At 52.8% G+C, this 10,737-nt stretch overlaps 1 protein-coding gene across 2 annotated transcripts; it reads left to right on the top strand.

Moving 5' to 3' along the window:
- The first annotated feature begins 292 nt into the window (after positions 1-292).
- Tfap2c (transcription factor AP-2 gamma) lies at positions 293-8,991 on the top strand. 2 transcript variants are annotated; one of them, XM_028769724.1, is made up of 7 exons: positions 293-583; positions 2,097-2,582; positions 2,686-2,737; positions 4,048-4,264; positions 4,679-4,797; positions 6,498-6,642; positions 7,494-8,991. In XM_028769724.1, exons 1-7 carry the CDS (start codon positions 536-538, stop codon positions 7,777-7,779), a joined length of 1,353 nt encoding a protein of 450 aa, XP_028625557.1. In that variant the 5' UTR covers positions 293-535; the 3' UTR covers positions 7,780-8,991. The 2 variants fall into 2 exon arrangements, with proteins under 2 accessions (XP_028625557.1, XP_028625556.1); XM_028769723.1 differs by lacking the exon at positions 293-583 and adding an exon at positions 1,688-1,912.
- The last annotated feature ends 1,746 nt before the right edge of the window (positions 8,992-10,737 follow it).

Below are 10,737 nucleotides of genomic sequence, written 5' to 3'. Positions count from 1 at the left end.
GCTGTCAGCTCTGCCAATCTCAGGTGTGCAAGCGGGCTGGCTGGCAAAGGAAGCCGCGTTCGGGTGCCCAAGCTTGGCGGGTCTGCGGTTGTCAGGGACCGCCCACTGATGCCCCTGCAAGCCCCTCGCGACGCCGGGCCCTGCAAGACGCTAGGCAGGGTGCGGGGCGGAGCTAGGCAGGGACTGGCTGGGGGCTGCCCCGCCCGGCGCCTGGGCCTCCGTGCCGTCCCCCGGGGAGGAGTTATGATAATTTCCTTCTCATTAAGGCGTTCGGGTCCCCCGGCTATCGCCTGGACACACTGTGAGGGTGAGGCTTCTCCGGTCCACGGCTGCGGCCTCTACACACCCACGGCGACCACATCTACGTGCACAGCTACCGATGCGCGTCCAGTGACTGGGACAGCGAGGCCCGCGAGCGCGCGGCGGGGGCGGCGGCAGACGCCTGGCCACCGTGACCCCGATTGTGGATTTACCGCTCGGGGGGTGGGGGGAGCCTGGATTTAACTGGCGACTATTTTGGGGGACGCCGGACGCCATGTTGTGGAAATTAACAGATAATGTCAAGTATGAAGAGGATTGCGAGGTGAGCGGGGATCGGGGGGTGCCAATAGGGAACATAGCCCTGCCGGCCGGAGCGGCGTCCCAGGGCCACCGGCCGAGGCTGGGGACGTTCGCGCGGAGCCCTCACCTTCCGGAGGGATGAGGGCCAGTCCTCGGCCTTCTCCTGGGCCCCTTGTTGAATCTGGTCTTGTCCCTCGGGGACAAGGCCTGGCGAGAGCGTGGCAGACCCACCCACAGAGCTCAACAGTGGGTTCCTACGAAGCGCACGGCCCTCCTTTCCGTTTTCCCCGAAGAGCGTCCGTCTCCGACTCTCAGACGTGGCTTTTTCCCACGAAGTCTGTCCGGTGTCCACGGAGGCTTCCCTGCCAGCGACACCTTTGCGGAGTCTTCTCCAAGGAAGGCTTGTCACCTGCCCCGCTACCTCCTCGGGAAAGGAAAAAAAAAGTCCAACTGCAGCCTGGTTTTCAAGAGAAGTGGGGGTTGGGGACTGTGGGGTGGGGGTGAGGCCAGATGGGGCCTGGAGCGCCCGCGAGTACTCTAGCTTGTCGGACAGGTTGTGCTAGAGTTTCGGAGAGTAGGAGGGAGGGAGGCGGCGAGCGGGAAGAGGAAGAAGATTCAGGCGGCGCGAGGTGAGCACCGGGGAGCGTGGAGAGGAGAGCCCGGGCGGCCAGGCTGCTGGAGGGCAGCGCGCTCGCACGACCTCGAGGGGCTCGCCACTGCGTGCATGCCCGGGCGCTTCCGCTAGGGGGCGACAGTGCCCCGCTCCTGTGTCCCTGCTACCCTTCTGACCCCTGGGACTGATGAAGACACATCTTTTAGGAATTAAGTCTGACCGCCTTCGGGCGAGGGGACGTGCGCAGGCAAAGGTTGCCTAGTTTGGCAGAGTCTTTTCATTCCTTCTCTTCACCGGGATGTGTGAGAACCTTGACCGTGGCTGGGCTGGAAGACCTCACTTCCTAAGGCGCAGAAGGCACGGGCTTGGTTAGCAAGGATCTCAGCTCCGGTCCCGCGTGTCGGCTGCCGAGTCTCTCCGGACGACTTTACCTATCAGGCCTTACCTGAGTGTGTTACTTCCGCTGCGCTCACGCCTCTTAAGGGAGTGCGAGGGGGATGATCCTTAGGGCGGAGGAAACGCGCCCTTCGTCGGCGTTGCGCATTACCGCGCCGCCGATTGCTCTTTGCGCGCCGCGGCGACATGGGAGGAGGGTTGTTGAACCAGGGCTCTGTGCGCCGAGGTCGCCGCACGCCGATCCCCTGGGGCACGGGTGACCGGACTGTGGCCCGGAACGCGCCCTTGGCACCTCCAAGCGACGCAGAGCGGGAGCCTTCGCCAGAGGATTCGTTCCCTCAGGTCTTAGACCGATGGCTCACAACGAAGTCCCTGGAGCTCATTGTCCCCGGGGGCTCTCGGGCTCAGGGACGGGTCGAGACGGGTGGGGCGAGCTTGGCGAGGCGCGTGGGTGCCGCTCTCCTGGCTTGCCTGTTCGCTGTAGCAGGGTTTCGTACTAACCGGGTTTCTGCTGTTTCTCTCCCAGGATCGCCACGACTCGAGCAGTAATGGCAACCCTCGCATCCCGCACCTCTCCTCTGCCGGACAGCATCTCTACAGTCCCGCGCCGCCTCTCTCGCACACCGGGGTTGCAGAGTACCAGCCGCCTCCTTACTTCCCGCCGCCCTACCAGCAACTGGCGTACTCGCAGTCCGCTGACCACTACTCGCACCTGGGAGAGGCTTACGCTGCCGCCATCAACCCCTTACACCAGCCTGCGGCCACCGGCAGCCAGCAACAGGCCTGGCCCGGTCGACAGAGTCAGGAGGGCTCTAGCCTGGCCTCGCACCACAGCCGCTCTGCAGGCCTCCTGCCCCATATTTCAGGGCTGGAGGGGAGCTCGGTGAGTGCCCGGCGGGAAGCCTACCGCCGTTCCGATCTGCTGCTGCCTCACGCGCATGCCCTGGAAGCCGCCGGCCTGGCTGAGAACCTGGGGCTGCACGACATGGCTCACCCCATAGAAGAGGTACAGGTGAGCAGCGGGGACGGGAAGCTGGGGGGGGGGGCGGTTCTGCCTTACCTTGTCCTCCAGTCTTTCCACCTTCCTCCAAACTTAAACTGTCATTTTCCCCCAGAATGTGGACGACCCGCACCTGCTTCTACACGATCAGACTGTCATTCGCAAAGGTAAACATTGACTCTTGTGTCTAACACGTGGCTCTGACCAGTGAAGCTGCCCCTTTTCTGCAAGGTTGGGGTATTTATTAAGTGGCCAACATGGCTCATCTAGTGAGGAAGGGGTCTGATGACGACGACTACAGAAAGAAGACCATGCTTGAACGAAAAGACCTGACCGAAAAGAGCTCTGGGGAGCTGTAAATTTTAAAAGATTTCCCCCCCCCCCCTACGGTGGCCGGGTGGCCTTGAACACATTGTAAGCCTCCTGGCTCAGCCTCCCCCTAGTGTTGGCATTACAGGTGGGAAACAGTAATTTAACCTAAAAAACAAGGAAAAAAATACAAACGGTACCTTACTTAGTTTTCTGATCCTGTAAGTTTTTATTGTTGAACAAATTGGCCTAATTTTACTTTTTAGAGGTACATTTATTATGAGGGTCAAAATCCAACCTGCCGAAGTCGGTTTTTGCTCTCCACTATGTGGGTTCCAGAGACTGAACTCGGGAGTCAGGCTTGGCAGCAGGCACTTTGCACTGCTGAGCCTTCTTGCTGGCATAGAAGAGACGTTACTTCTGTCGAGTACAGCTATTGGAGAGGCTCTTAATTCCGACACTACTTAATAGGCTTCTCCTAATGTGCTGCCTCAATAAGGACAGACCTCGGGGGTTGATAGGGAGGGGATTGGGGAAATCGGATTACAGTGAGTGGGTGGCTCTTGATTAGGTTACACACTGACGGGGAGCAGTCTTTCTGAGGGAGAATGGAATCATCCTAAATTGCAGGTAGTTATGGTCTTGAGATTGTGAACTGTATTAGTAAGTTGGGAGAGGTTTGGAGAGAAACACCTGAAAAGAAACAGTTTCTGAGTTGACCTAAGCAGATCTGGCTAATTTGTATTTCTGAATTCCCTGGTGTCAGCTGCACTGAGGGGGCAGGCCATGATCTAAACCCATCCCTAAACCCAGTGGTTTCAGTTTGTTCATCTTGGAGGGGTGGGGGTGGGGGATGCCTTTTTTTCCCCATGGAGGCGTTTTCCCTGAAAGCAAATGCTTTAATTAAACAGATTACGGTGGGGGTCAGGATTTGGGGTGGGGTGGGGGATGGGGACAACTCTGTGCATGGAATCTTTACTAATTAAGGTCTGGAGGTGTTAACTCGTGATTTCAGATTCCAGTCTTTGAGGCTTTTAAAAGCCTCTTGCAATATGTAGTTCCCTGTGTGGAGTTTTCTGAAGGCGGACCTCAGCTCTGGTTTGCCCTTTTTGATAAGGTCTCTCTGTCCCATCCGGTTCTCAAGGCAAACCTATTCTGTCCCCCACAGGACCCATTTCAATGACCAAGAACCCTTTGGGCCTCCCCTGCCAGAAGGACCTGGTTGGAGCGGTCATGAACCCCAGCGAGGTCTTCTGCTCTGTCCCTGGAAGACTGTCCCTGCTTAGTTCCACATCTAAGTACAAAGTCACAGTGGCTGAGGTACAGAGGCGACTGTCACCACCGGAATGCCTAAATGCTTCACTCCTGGGAGGCGTGCTCAGAAGGTGATACTTGTTCAGGGCCCCCTGGGGGTTGGGTAGTTGAAGGTGCATATGTACGAGGGCCTGGAGGTATTTTTAACATTTATGTAACTTATATATCTTAACACTGAATTCTAATCTGTGTAAGAGAGCTTTTTAGTGTGTATCTTCTTTTTGAAAGTGCCAAATGCAGAAGGTGCTAAAACAGCAGTAACAGGTTATCATTTGGTTGGGGTTAAGAGGCAGCAGCTGCACGGAGCGGAGGGAGGGCGGCTTCTAGTGTTTGGTCCCCCAGGGAGTTTACTGCTAGAGTCCTGAGTGAAGATTTTTCTGCACCCCTACTAGTGGATTCTGAGATTCTTAGGGGGGAAAGTCTGGTTTGTTTGTTTTTGTTCCTTTGATTGTTTTGAAAGTAGCTAACTTTCTTTTTCCTCGCAGAGCAAAATCCAAAAATGGAGGCCGGTCCTTGAGGGAGAAGTTGGACAAGATCGGGTTGAACCTTCCAGCTGGGAGACGGAAAGCTGCCCACGTCACTCTCCTCACGTCCCTCGTGGAAGGTCCGTGTGGCTTGTCCTTTCCTTTCTGCTGACTTCACTCAGTAAACCTCATGTTACCAAAGCTTTTCTTTTTCTGAACCTATGAAATCAGACAGGAGTTGGCAAACTCCCTGTGAAGTGAGCTAGCTTTTGAAAGGTGCGGTCCATCCCGGATGGATCCATAAGGAGTCAGAATTGCTGTTTTGCTGATATGTTTTTCTAGTTGTGGTTGATCAGAATCCTGCCCAGTGTACACAATGGGCACTGGCTTAATTCGCCATTTCTTTCCTTCCATCAAGGGGGGGGGCGGTTTAAAAAAAAATGAAACCCACGGCCCACAAATGAGCTCCTTTCTCTACTCCTGAGGTCACAGCTGTGTCAGTCCAGGTTTTGAATGGAGACCCGTCCCCTCAGTCTGGAAGGTAGCCAAGAATGCCATGCTTAGCCTTTAAAAGGAAAGTAAATACTTTTTTAAAAAAGCAAGGAGCACATTGTTACCGAAGCCAGGAAGGTGGGCCTGGACACAAGTGCCTCCCCCAGGCCCCCCCGGGCCCCTCTGTTGTTAGCCTGCCCGGTGCTGGCTGGCTTAAGACTGAGGATGGCCAGGAAAAGCCAGCTCTCCAGGGCGGAGCTGTCTCTGAACACTTTATTTTCCTTGTCGCATGGCGTGACTTGCGCTGAAAGGGGCTTGGCAGAATCCCCCCATGCCTTTTCACTGTGCCTTTGGAGGTCAGGGCAAGCAGAAAGGCCTGACTGAGAGCAGCTGTCTGGCATGGAATATGGGATCGGTGCTCTTACTAAGCTGCTCCAGCCTTCCTCACTAGCCACTCTGGGAAGTTTAAATAAGAAAGTAGGTGTCTCAACACTGGCACCTGGATTCTGACTCACCTCAGGCCTCTCCACAGTCTGGAGCCCTGAAGCCAGATTGCCCCCATCCCACCCCCGTCCCTGCTCTAGAAACCCCTAAAATTGGACCTGGGCTGAGTATTGCTGGTTAAACCCAGGACCTCAGGACAGCTCCACCTGAGTCCCATCTCAGCCTTGAACCTCAGCGTCCTGAGTGCCAAAGTTGCCAGGCGTGGTACAGGGCTGTACTGGCTTCTTATTTTTTGTCTTGAGACTGAGCCTCCTGCCTCAAGCTGGCTGGGTAGCCTACAGTGAACGTCAGCTCCAGAGCCCCTGCCTTCACCTTCCCGGAATTTGATTTCTTTTCTCTTTTCTTTACTGAGTTAGAGAGCAAGTCGCAGGCTGGTCAGGGCTATGTGGTGAGTGAGAGACACCCAGTTTTGAAAGCAAAATTCTAGATAACCAAGGCAGGCTGTGGTGGCATACGCCTTTAATCCCAACACTCAGGAGACAGAAGCAGGCCGATCAAGGTGAGTTCAAGGCCAGCCTGGTCTACAGAGTGAGTTCCAGGATAGCCAGAGAAACCCTGTCTTCGAAGCTGAGGGACTAGGGAAAGAAAAGATGTTAGATTCCCCCCACCACCACCACCACTTTTTGAAGCATGGCAGACACTAAGAGACCCTGTCTCAAAACAATAGAGCCTCTTCCTGAAGGCTGACCTCTGACCTCAAACCCATGCTGTAGCATGCACTCGGGCATGTGTCCATAGGTGGGCAATTAAGAAAAACAGATCAATGGGTCAAAGCACCCCATAGAAAACAGAGTCACCCTGTTGACCGCGGCCGCTCTAGCCTCTAAACTTGCTGCTCTTGCAGGTGAAGCCGTCCACCTGGCTCGGGACTTTGCCTATGTCTGCGAAGCTGAGTTCCCCAGCAAAGCCGTGGCTGATTATTTAACAAGACCGCATCTTGGGGGACGGAATGAGATGGCCGCTAGGAAGAGTATGCTGTTGGCTGCACAGTGAGTATTTGGCCTGTACAGACCCTGAGGCTCAACCTGAAAGCTTCTGTAGTTGGCAACGACCAGAGCTTTGCAGCGTCAGCAGCAACCTCTAGTAGCGTTTAGAGGAGGGAGCTGCTCCATCCCAGGTGGCGTGGGGCCTGCTAACTCAGCTCACAGCACCCTGATTATTCCCTTGGGGCATGTGCAAGAATTTTCGTAGCTCAGTTAGCAGGGTTTGCCTAGTATGTGATGCTAGGCCAACCTCCTCAGCTACGCATGAAAGCCAAGTACAGTGGTATATCCCTGTAACGCCAGCCTTTGGGTCGTGAAGTTGAGAGTCATCAGCTACAGAGTTCCAAGGCCAGCCTGGGCTACATAGACTGATCCTCTTGACCTTGACCAGGTGGTCGGACTTAACCCACACATCTTTTCTCATTGCATTAGAGATTAAATGAGATAGTGTCTGGAAAGCCCTTAATCCCTGGCCTGGCACAGGACAGGTGCTAAGCACAGGGGCATGGTGCTCAAGGGTTTAGTGTTGGTTGGTTTCTTGGGGGTGGGGCTGTCTTACTTGGTAGAGTGCTTGCCTAGCCTACATGCAAAGTGGCACATTTGGTCCTCAGTGCTGCCTATCCCAGGAGTAGAAGTGAATACCTGTGATCTTGCACTGGGGTGGTAGAGACAGTGATAAATCCAAAGGCACTCTTGGGTATATAGTAGGTTCGAGGCTCACCTCCATCTTTGGAGACTGTCTCAGAAATGCTAAGTTCCCATTTCTGAGCTTTATCCTAATAGGATCCGGGGCTGGGGCTGGGAGTGGGGATTTATTCTGTCAAGGGCTGGGTAACATTCACCAACTGTGTTCACAGGCAAGTGTGCAAGGAATTCACTGATCTCCTCCATCAAGATCGAACACCCAACGGGAACAGCAGACCCACCCCGGTCTTGGAGACGAACATACAAAACTGTTTGTCTCATTTCAGCCTGATAACTCATGGCTTTGGCAGCCAGGCCATCTGCGCGGCGGTGTCTGCGCTGCAGAATTACATTAAGGAGGCCCTCGTCTCCATCGACAAGTCCTACATGAACCCGGGAGACCAGAGTCCGGCGGACTCCAACAAGACAATGGAGAAAATGGAAAAGCACCGGAAGTAAAGTGGGTGCGCGGAGGCCAGAGACCGGAAGTAGAGGACCCAGGCCCCCTCCACTGGGGCAGCTTGGGAAGCAAGCATCCAGTCTGTGGGCGACCCGGTTTCCACGGTTTCCACCCGCCTCATTCTGGACCTGCCCTCTTGGAGCCTTTGTGACTTTTCCATTTAACCCTGGACATGCTACCCCGAAGCCACTTGGTTTGGTTCTTTTATTCATTAAACATTTGTGATTTTTTGGAAATCCGTTCCCTCTCTGAAAGGTGCTATGAGTTTTAGAACCCTTTTGTAAGAACTCCACGCTTAGCTGCTGACAAAGCAGGTGCCTGGGAGTCAGATAAAGGGTTCAATCAATCATAACTTATTTCTTTTTCAGTGTTAATGGCTGGCTCTTACGTCCACTAAAATATTTATCTAAAAAAAAAATTTAGTATTTATCTAGCTTTCCCCACCTCCTCAGCGATCACACCTTCTGGTAGGGGGCAAAGGTCAGATGTTTTAGCAGCTACTTAACCAGTGGTTATGTGACAGGCTTCCAGCCTCTTGGTCAATAAAAAGGGTCTCCTGTTTTTAAGGAACTTTAAAGCAAAGCCTACTGTTTGTTTCCTGTTTCCTTCCTCTCTTAAAAAAATATTGAAAGTTTAAAATTCTTTAGATAGTAGAAATTTTTTTAAATGATCTGTTCCTTTAAGGTATAGTAGCTTTATTTGCATATTTATTTCATATCTTGATTTTTTTTCCACGTAAACTTGAAGAGGGTAGGCACGCAGCGGCGCCTGTCATCCCCTCCACCGAGTCCCCGAGGAGGCTCCGTGTTGAGAAACTGTTGAGTGTACAGATTTTATTTATGCATAATTTAATGGGATCTGTAAATACTTATGACTTTTTTGAGAAATGGGATTCGATTTTAATATTAACTTTTAATGGTGACGGGTCACGTAGCCCCTCTAGATTTTATTCGAACGCACACAGTAGGTGTTGAGTTGGAAGATGAAGCTGGGCTTTTCTCTTGGCTGGTCAAGTATTATTTAACTGGAGCTGCTTAGGAAGCAATATCCATCTCATTCCTGCGGGCTGAACCAGAAGAGGGTAGAGTTTAGTTTGTGTGGGTGACAGTGCAGACTGGGATTGAGCCTCCGTGCCTGACCGTGCTCCTTAAATAATTGTTGTGTGTATGGTACCTGTATAATAAAAAATATTCTCGATAGAATCTCTGAAAGTCTGGTTCTGACCCATTTTTTTTCCGGGCTGAGTAGGATTGATCAGGGTGCATTGAAGCCTTCTGTGGCTTAGTTCATCCTGTAGGGAGAACGAGGCAGGGTGCTGTGGAAGGATCTGGAAGCTTCTTTTCTCTCCTTAGTGAGGCTGCTCAGCTGCTCCGTATCATGCTTGCTTCCATCTTGTCCTTGTTAGCTGAGTGCCAGCACCTGAGGGTACTGGGACTGTGTTCAGGGTGAGTGGCTTGTCACTGAGAGGGGGTTCACTTCTGTTGTGTTCGTCGTTGTCATGGTGATGGGTCCAGTATGCTGAGCCTGTGCTCTGTGGGCACCACAAGCCTAAGGTCACAGTTTGGGGAATGTTGAATGAATGAATGATACCAATCAAATGGGCATGCTGGAGAAAAATCAACTCCAAGAATGGTAGCCTGGGGGCATCAGCGTGTTCCGTGATTTTCCAGCATTGCAGACAGCGAAGTCTCATTTTGTCTCACTGCGGGGTGAGTTGGAGTGTAGAATCGCTGGGAGGGGGGTTGGGGGGTGCTGTGTACTTGCTGAGTGTTTGGAACTTGGACGCACACTGCTTGCACTTGGTTTCTGGTTCAAGTAGCCTGGCATGGCCTCCAGGAAGTGAAAGGTTAATAGTTTGGCATGCATGGCTGGCCTTCAAAGGGAAGTGGAGACAGGAGGATTTTCCACTTTGGATAAAGTCATGGCTTCAGCTCCATTCTTGTAACCCTTAATTCCTCATTCCCGCCGCCACGCACAGTCGCTTCTGTCTTTGCACTGGCATGGGATGCTCTTAAGTAACTGAACCACTGCCAACCCCGTATTTGCTCTTGACGGCTCATCCTTCGTGCCTGTACATCCCCATTAAGTTGGGTTTGTCTGGGGTCGATATGTCAGGCTCACAGTTGGCTTTCCTTTCACGAAGAGAAAGGAGGTCTCAGGGTGGCAGTTATTTCTCAATCAAGACTCAAGACACTGGGTGTCTTTAGGAAGTCTTGGGAGGCAAAGGACTGAAAAGAATAAGATTATTGGCAAACCTGCTTTGGGATCAGAGTGTGACTGTGTTCAAGTGCACTGCAGATAGCATGCCAGGAGCTCCCTAAGGTCAAACAACCCAAGAGAGGTACAGGTAGGTTCTTGTGGCTGGCTAGGTGCTTAAATCTTATGGACCTGGAAATGCAGGGGACAAGTTCCCCATATCTGATGTCCAAGGAAGCCTCTGAACTGATGCCCTGTGAATAGGAACCAGGTACTTTAAAGGGGAACCCATAGACACCTTGGCTACTGACAACGTTCCCAGGGAGCTCTAGCCCACTAGGAAAAGACTGGGCCATGCTAAACTGCCATCAGGTTGGAGACCACTTGCTCTCCTGAAAAGGATATGGTTTTCTTTTTAAGCTTCACTGCCTGCCTCTCTGCTCTGCTCTCTGACTATATGCTGGCCGGTCCACACGCCGCTTCCTTTATTTCTTTGTGTCTGCATGCATGCATGTGGGCGCATGTGTGTGCGTGCTTGTGGAGGTTACGTCAGGTGTCTTCCTCTAAGGCTCTCCACCTAAGTTTCTGAGGTGGCGTCACTCGCTGAACGCTGAGCTCACTGCTTGAGCTAGAAAGCTCCAGGGAGCCTCCCATCTGCCTGGACAGCAGAGGCATGCCACAGTGTGGGCCACTGTGCCTAGCCTTTTAAGAGACGTGTATTCCGACTTTTACTTTCTGTGTCTGTGTGGTTGCTTGTATGT

The sequence above is a fragment of the Grammomys surdaster genome, unplaced genomic scaffold, assembly GCF_004785775.1.
Source record: "Grammomys surdaster isolate TR1022 unplaced genomic scaffold, NIH_TR_1.0 193, whole genome shotgun sequence".
Lineage (NCBI taxonomy): Eukaryota > Metazoa > Chordata > Mammalia > Rodentia > Muridae > Grammomys > Grammomys surdaster.
Note: the sequence above shows the minus strand (reverse complement) of the source record. Positions and strands in the feature narration are given on the sequence as shown.

Coding starts and splice junctions, on each gene's coding strand:
- Tfap2c (XM_028769723.1), top strand. CDS start 1,757: ATGGGAGGAGGGTTGTTGAACCAGGGCTCTGTGCGCCGAGGTCGCCGC. Junction 4,265..4,678: donor CTGGGAGGCGTGCTCAGAAG/GTGATACTTGTT, acceptor TTTTCCTCGCAG/AGCAAAATCCAAAAATGGAG. Junction 4,798..6,497: donor CCTCACGTCCCTCGTGGAAG/GTCCGTGTGGCT, acceptor CTGCTCTTGCAG/GTGAAGCCGTCCACCTGGCT.